Raw genomic sequence first — 8,578 nt, 5'->3', positions numbered from 1 at the left:
GACATCCATGGGGCCTCAATGGTGGCACTTTTATCTTGGGGAAATCAAAGGCTATATAATTAGACCTATGTCCTACTCAAAAAGAGGGAAGACATGTCTGATTCTGTAAACATATAAAACCCACCTGAGACAGGAAAAAACACAATCCCAAGAGTCTCACTTCTGACAGTTCTGTAAAGCAGAGTAATTTCCAGCTGCTTTCCAAATACCTGCCCTTACATCCACAGGCAAATGCAGATATCACTTCTTGTCATAGATACTTCTTTTTTCAACACATGGAGACTCTCATAAATTTCCACAAAGGGCAAAAATTTAGAAAATAACAATAAGGTCCCCAACCCCAACTGATATACCTGCAATAAATCCTTTCACCCTAACTCTCAGGGAAAAAAATCACAGAAGAGCATAGAGAAATCCCCCATTGTTCCAAGATTCTGGCTGATAGAATATGTCTCTCTTAGACACATGACCATTTAAGAGGATAGTTAACCAAGCAAGCCACCATAATGGCACTACTAGACAGAACAAAGAGGCTTGAGGAAATTCTATATGCTTTTACTCTAGAAGAAGAAATACTTCTATGAATCAATGGCTGCTAAGAGATGGAGAAAAAGCTGTATTTGAAGGTGAAATCACACACTGATTTCCAATCTCAAATCCCACCTCAGGAAACATCACATATTAGTACAAGTGAATGGACTCATTCCTTGACTATGCATGTGTGCACATATAGATAGCAACAAATATTAAAGAACAGATCATAAATATTGGAAAGGGAGGGATGGCTTTGAGTTGAAGAATAAGGGCAGTTAATGTACTATAAGTTCCTAAAAATCAACACAATTTTTAAGAAAAAGAATTGCTAAGTGAAGTTTCTGTGTGATTTCAGTCAGTTTCCTGCACATTTAAAATCATTCTGAAAGCTAAATATTATTAGAAGAATTTTAAATTAACCTGCATTTCTATGTCCTATTACATCTTACTAAGTTTCTGGTTGGAAGTCATAAACTCAGGCTCACAAATGCTGCAGAATGTTCTTTGTAGGAGTTCAAAATTGCTCAATACAGTAACCTTTGACTATGGGTTACAATATTTATTTCTTATCAGTAGCTAGTTTCACAACAAATGAAAGAATGTTAATGATTCTTTGCCTGCACTATAAATCTTAACACACAGTATTTGCTATAAGCTGAAGAGGTAGCCAGAACTGGAATCCCAAGAGCACCTACAAGGTTCATGATGTCAGAATATACTTGGTTTGAAGGAATAGCTTTTTCTGACAAAGTGGTTCAAAAAGAAATTTTGGAAGATATCCGTAATAAGTTTGTGGTGAAAGAAGAAGACTTAATCATGTTGACATACCCCAAGTCAGGTAAGTACCATCAGTAAGACTGATTCTGAATTATGGAAGGGAGGTAATGCCTTTGATCATCATTTATTTTGTGTGATGAGTAAACTGCTCTGTATACAAACATGTAAAATGAAGAGATTTGTGTGAGTTCTATTCAGTTCAACATAAGTGGACAAAGGTTATTACCTTTTACACAAGAACAATGATAGTGGACCCTGAGGCAGAATCTACCATTGGTGTCCCTATGTGGGTAAGATATAGAAGAGGGAGAGAGATGAGAATAAACAGAGGGAATAAGACCAAGAGTTAAAGCCATATGTGTGAGGATATACAGAGCAGAGGAGATTGCCAGGTAGAAATGCCATGGCTCTTGTCTAGGAAATGGAGTATGAAAACTCAAGACACCAAAAAACATCATAGTGGTTTGGGAATGGGTTGTGTGAAAAAAAGCACTGAGCATGGGGTAAGTATTAGACTGTTGACACTGAAAACACAATGACACAAAAATCCAAAAGTAGTGGAAATGCAGGAGAAAACAACCAGACAGTAACTCAGTAAAAGGAAGCTAGAGAAACATTTGTTGACAAATAAACACAAATGCAAGTATGTAGTATAAATATCCCCAAGGGTATTTATTCACCTCAAAAAGAAGTACTCAATAATACACTATAGCATATATGTATCTCAATAAAATGTACTAAATTAAATGATGAAGTCTCAGAGGGCAGATGCTATGACTATATCACTGTAGAATATATCTGTGATAGTCAAATTCATTCCATCAGAATATAGAATGATGGTGTCCTAGGGCTGGAGAAGATATTCCATTGGCAGGTTGCTGTTTACTGACTATAAGATATCAGTTTTGGAAAATGAAGTCTAGAATATGTTATGTGAATATGCTTTGTCTTATATCACGTGAGCATTTTGAACACCTCAAGTCTGTGTATTTGAAAATGCTCAGCACTCAGAATTGTATGGGCAGTTATTTTACTTCATGCCTTTTTACCAGAAGTGCTGAAATGAGCAAAAAAAGTCACTTTTCCTTTTCATCCAGGAACACACTGGCTGATTGAGATTGTCTGCTTGATTCAGACCAAGGGAGATCCCAAGTGGATTCAATCTGTGCCCATCTGGGACCGATCACCCTGGCTAGAGACTGACTATGGATATCCTTTAATATTCAACAAGGAAGGACCACGGCTCTTCAGCTCCCATCTTCCCATCCAACTTTTCTCCAAGTCTCTCTTCAGTTCCAAGGCCAAGGTTGGTGTCCAGTGGTTGAGATTTTCTTTAGGCAAATCTTCTTTGAACTTAGTTTACCCTAACAAGTCTTGGAGCTCTTGCAGAAATGTGAAGGTGGGATTTTCAAGCACAAGGTGATGCTGATGTTTTCCCTAATCAGACTACATTAGAATACCAGGATGTAAAACATCACACAGTGATCCTGGGCAGCTTTTTTTTTTTAACATTCCCTTTGAAATATTTACTAATTTGTTTTATTGGTCATAGTCTACATTATTCCCAAATTAATTTCAAAGCATTCAAATCTTTTATTTGTATTAGACTTTTTCCTTATTTTCTTTTCAAATGCTATCCCCTTTCAATATTCTGTGTCTCCATGCTCACTAACCCACCAACCCGGGCCCAATTACCTCAACTGGCATTCTCCTACCCTAGAGCAATGACCCTTCACATGTCCAAGTGCCTCTTCTCTCATTGATGTCCTACCAGGTCATTCTCTACTATACATGTGGCTGGAGCCATTGGTCCATTCATATGTACACTTTGATTGGTGGTTAAATCCCTGGGAGCTCTGGGGCTTCTGGTTAGTTTATATTGTTGTTTTTCCATGAGGGTGGAAATTCCTTAAGCTCCTTAGGTTTTTTCACTAGCTCCTCCATTGGGAAGCCTGTATCCAGTTCAATGGTTGGCTGAGAGCATAACCTTCTGTATTTTTCAGGTACTATCAGGGCCTCTCAGGAAACAGCTATATCAGGTTCCTGTCAGGTAGAAATTGTTGGAACCCACAACAGTGTCTGGGTTTCCTAACTGTATATGGTAAGGATACCCAAGTCAGACAGTCTCTGAATGATCTTTCCTTCAGTCTCATTTCCACACTTTGTCTCTGTATTTCCTCCCATGGTTATTTTGTACCCCATACAAGAAGGACCAAAATCCACACCTTGGTCTTCTTTCTTCTTGAGCTTCATGTTGTCTTTGGAATACATGTTGGATTTTCTAAGCTTCTGTACTTATATCTGCTTATCAGTGAGTATACACAACGTGTGTTCTTTTGTGATTGGGTTATCTCACTCGGGACGATATTTTCTAGCTCCATCCATTTCCCTAAGAATTTCATGAAATCATTGTTTTTAATATAGCTGAGTAATACTCCATTTTGTAAAAATGTCAAATTTTCTGTATCCATTCTTCTGTTGAGGGATATCTGGGTCCTTTCCAGCTTCTAGCTATTATAAATAAGGCTGCTAGGAACATAGTAGAGAAAGTGTCCTTATTACATGTTGGAGAATCTTCTGGGTATATACCCGGGAGTGCTATAGCTGGATCCTCAGGAAGTAGTATAATCACTTTTCCAAAGAGACACCAAACTGATTTCCAGAATGTATGTATCAACTTACAATCCCAACAACACTGGAGGAGTGTTCCTCTTTTTCCACATTCTCAACTCCATCTGCTGTCACTTGTGTTTTTTATCTCAGTCATTCTGACCGTAGTGAGGTGTAATCTGAATGTTGTTCTGATTTGAATTTCCCTTATGACTAAGGATGTTGAACATTTCTTTAGTTGATTCTAGTCCATCCACTATTTCTCAGTTAAGAATTCTTTGCTTGACTCTATGCCCATTTTTCAATAGTTTGATTTGGTTCTCTAGAGTCTAACTTCTTGAGTTTTTTGTAAATTTGGTATATTAGCCCTCTATCCAACATATGACTGGTAAATATATTTCCAAATTTGTTAGTTGAAGTTTTGTCCTCTTGACAGTGTCGTTTGCCTTACAGAAGCTTTGTAATTTTATGAGGTCCCATTTGTCAATCCTTGATCTTAAATCATAAGCTATTGGTGTTCTGTTCAGGAAATTTTCCTCTGTGCCTATGTGCTTGAAGCTATTTCCCACTTTCTTTTCTATTAATTTAAGCATATCTGGTTTTACATGGAGGTCCTTGATGTACTTGGACTTGAGTTTTGTACAAGGACATACGAATTAATCAATTTGCATTCTTGTACTTGCTGACCACCAGTTCAGCCAGCACCATTTGTTGAAAATGCTGTCTTTTTTCCACTGGATGGTTTTAGCACATTTGCCAAAGATTAAGTGAACATAGGTGTGTGGGTTCATTACTGGGTCTTCAGTTCTATTCCATTGATCTACTTCCCTGTCATTGTACTAGATTTTATCACTATTGCTCTGTAGTAGAACATGAGGTCAGGGATGTTGATGCCCCCAGAACTTCTTTCACTGTTGAGATTAATTTTTGCTGTGCTGGGTAGGCACGATTGGATTGATCGGTCAGTGAAGACCCTCATTGAAGCAGGGAAACTGGGAGTGGAAGGGTGGTTTCCCAGGAGGAGGCAGGAAACCAGAAAAGTGGATAATATTTGAAATGTAAATAAAAATATTCAGCAAATTTTTTTTAAAAAAAAACCTCTAATAGTATCTCGTGAGGTGGCTCAGGAGTTACTCTTAAGTACAGGATGCTCTTACAAATGACCCAAGGTCAGTTCCCTACATCTACATGGTGACTCACAACTGTCTGCAACTCTAGTCATTGGGCAACCAACCCCTTTTTATGTCTGGAGGTTTCAGTCCACATGTGGTGCATGAACATGAACATGTTCACTCAGGCACGCATTAATAAATATCTTTGAGTGTAAAAAAAGATGAGTTCTAGGGTAATTGGTACAAAATATATAGTTCATTTTATTAAGAATGATTACTTTTGGGGATAGAGGGAAGGTTCAGAAGTTAAGAGCAGTAACTGCTCTTCCAGAGGTATTGAGTTCAAATCCCAGCTTTCACACCATGGCTCATGTCCAATTGTAATGGGATACGATTCCTTCTGGTGTGTCTGAATATAGCAACAACAAACTCGCATATATAAAATAAATAGATCTTTTTAAAAATAAATGCATTTTACTTATTTTGTGTTTTGAAATTACAACAAAAAATATAATTATGTATATTATTTCCTCCCCTTTTTTTCACCCTCCAAACCCATTGATATATTGCTCTTTTCTCTCTCCCAAATATAAGGTTTCTTTTTTCATTAATTCATGTTGCACACACAAACACACACACACACACACACACACACACACACACACACATATATATATATATATATATATATATATATACATAAAACTAAATATATTTATATGTTTATGTATACCTATATAGATATATTTACATGGTTCTAATGTATACAATATATATTCCTAATTAAATAAACAATCAATGTATTCCTAAATACTTCAGAACTTCCTTCTCAGTCAGTACAATATTATTTGTATGTATATTTTACAGGCTGGGCATTTGGTGTTGGATAACAAATTATTATTTTGATCTTTAGAACTGTTGAGTAAGTTTGTTTTGGGTTTATTTTTACAGTATTAATGAGCTAGTCATTTTCCTATTCCATTTTTGTAAATCAAATAAAATTAAAAAGGGGAATTATGACTATAGATTTTTACAGATATATATATATATATATATATATATATATTGTCCAAATAAAAATAAAAAATGTATTTACAAACCTGTGGATAAATGATGATATCATGTAAATTATGCCAGTTAAATGGGAAGAAATAATAGTTGATCTTCCTTTACATTTTTTTCCATTTAAGATGATCTATGTCATCAGAAATCCAAGGGATGTTCTTGTGTCTGCTTATTTTTTCTGGGGTAAGACAAACTTTGTGAAGACTCCAGAGTCACTGGAAACTTATTTTGAATGGTTCCTCAAAGGAAATGGTGAGTATCCTGTGAAACATAGGAGATGTGGGAGACTCATAGATAATTATTTCATCAATTTATTTATTTATTCATGTTGTATCCCATTATCCAGAATCCCTCTCCTCTCAATGTCCCCTTCCAACAGCTCGTTTCCCCATTCCCCTCTTCTCTGAGAAAGGGTAGGTGCCTGCAAGGCATCTCCCAACCATGACACATAAGTTGTCTGCAGGACTTGGTGCATCCTCTCCCACTAAGGCAGACAAGACTTCCCAGGTAGGGGAATAGAATCCACAAATACGAAAAAGATTCAGGAACAGCCCCAGCTCTTGTTGTTGGGAGACTTTCCTGAAGACCAATCTGCACATCTGCTACATATGTCCAGGGGTCCTAAGTCGAGCTCATGATAGCTTTTTGGTTGGTGTTTCAGTTTCTGACAATGCCCAGAAGTCCTTATTAGTTAATTCTGTTGGTCTTCATCTGGAGTTCTTAACCTGTTTGTGTCCCTCAATGCTTTCCCAAACTCTTCCACAAGACTCTCAGAACTCTATCTAATGATTGGATGTGGCTTTCTACATCTATTTTACTCAGCTGTTGTATAGGACCTCTCAGAGCAGTTATTCTAGTCTCGTGTCTGCAACAGGAACAGTAACCGTGTCATGGATTGTTTCTTATCCATAGCGTATATTTCAAGTTAGGGCAGTAATTGACTGTCCATTCTCTCTGTCTCTGCTCCATCTCAGTCCATACATAGCTTGTACACAGGACACATTTATGCCCAAAGCTTTTGTGCTATTCTTATCCATACAAAGGGAGACCTACCAGGGTACATGAGGTGGTACTTTGGGCTGCATATCCCCTACTGTTATGAGTTTCAAATAGAGTCATTCCCATAGGCTTCCTGGAAGCAACAAGTCTTAGAGACTTTAAAATAATAGACAACGTGAGATGCAGATTAGGTTAGCCTTGACCTCTCTGTATAACCAGGGATGACCTCAAGCATGGTTGGTTCCTCCTTCGGGTACCTCTTGAGTTGAAGGATTACAAACACCATAATCTCTACTACTGTATATGCTACTTATTTTGTGCTGGGGCTAAAACCCACAATTGCATGTGTGTTTCCTAAATTGCCTACATCTCTAGCCCTTTAATATCTTCTTTAGGGTCCATTTGTCCCTTTACATTCAACCAATCTTTGGGCCCAGGGCTCATCACCATTTCAAACCTGATTGTGAACGCTTTCTCTATTCACACACTACCACAGAACAGGACACAGCCACATATTGCCCCATGATATACCATTTTAGCAACATTTTGAGTATCTAGTCTTTCCAGACCCAATGTAGATTCTGGCATTTGTCATCATTTGATCAGGAAATGGACCACACAGACTCCTACATTTCAGCACTTAGCTCCCAGTTGATGTCAGGTTTCCAGAATGTTTATGAAACACAGCCTGGTTGGAGTAAGTATTCCATTCAAGGTGGGCTTTGAGAAGGTAAACCTTTAATCCACTTCCAGTGTACTCCTTCTGATTCCTACTTGTAGTTGAAGAAATGAAATCCCAGCTTTCCATTCCAACAGCTATGCCTAACACAAACATCATGTCTCTTCTGAGGTTGCTTTGTTTATCACAGCAACTGAAAAATGATAAATGCTATTTTCTTCCTACCATTCTTCTTTTTTTGTGGATTTTCTTAGTCTTTTTTTTGTAATGGTTTCTTTTACATCTTATACATTAGTCTGATCATCCCCCATTTAGTTAAAAGTTATCTTTCTAAATATTGTTAGTCTTAATCTCCTCTTTATCTCAAAAATATTTTCAGAGGTGGGATAAGTGATTCTTGATATTTTGATTTTATTTAAATTCTTATTGAATTATATTAGTTATATATAATAAAGGGTTTTATTATGAGATTTTTATTTGTGTGTACAGGAATTATGATCACAATAATAGCCCACATAATTTTCTAGCCTTTTTGCTATTCTTGCTGATCCTGTTCCTGTGTAGAACTGGCTCTCCTTTGTACTTTCATACTCCTTTTCTGCATGTGTATGGTTTTGCTCCAGTGAGTTCCATTGGGGCTGCTTACTGGAGCAAAGGCAAGGAGTCATTTTTATGAACATGGGTACCCAATCAGTGGTTACTCTATGGAAAAAAATTCCTTCCATGAGAAAGCACTAGCATCTTATAGATCCTGCAAGGATGGGGGTTCTCATGAGCCCTGATTCTAGCTACTGTTAATTTT

General features: G+C 37.2%; 1 protein-coding gene across 2 annotated transcripts in view; it reads left to right on the top strand.

The window, feature by feature from the left end:
• Positions 1–1,236: 1,236 nt before the first annotated feature.
• The window catches only part of LOC127674804 (probable alcohol sulfotransferase), a 41,208-nt gene continuing 33,866 nt past the window's right edge, over positions 1,237–8,578 (top strand). For both annotated transcript variants that reach the window (XM_052170546.1, XM_052170539.1), the window contains exons 1-3: positions 1,237–1,372; positions 2,409–2,617; positions 6,224–6,350. In XM_052170546.1, coding sequence (XP_052026506.1) covers positions 1,237–1,372; positions 2,409–2,617; positions 6,224–6,350 — 472 coding nt within the window. The remainder of the gene's footprint in view (positions 1,373–2,408; positions 2,618–6,223; positions 6,351–8,578) is intronic.

This window comes from Apodemus sylvaticus, chromosome 1, assembly GCF_947179515.1.
Source record: "Apodemus sylvaticus chromosome 1, mApoSyl1.1, whole genome shotgun sequence".
Classification (NCBI taxonomy): Eukaryota; Metazoa; Chordata; class Mammalia; order Rodentia; family Muridae; genus Apodemus; species Apodemus sylvaticus.
This window is presented reverse-complemented; position numbering and strand designations above follow the sequence as displayed.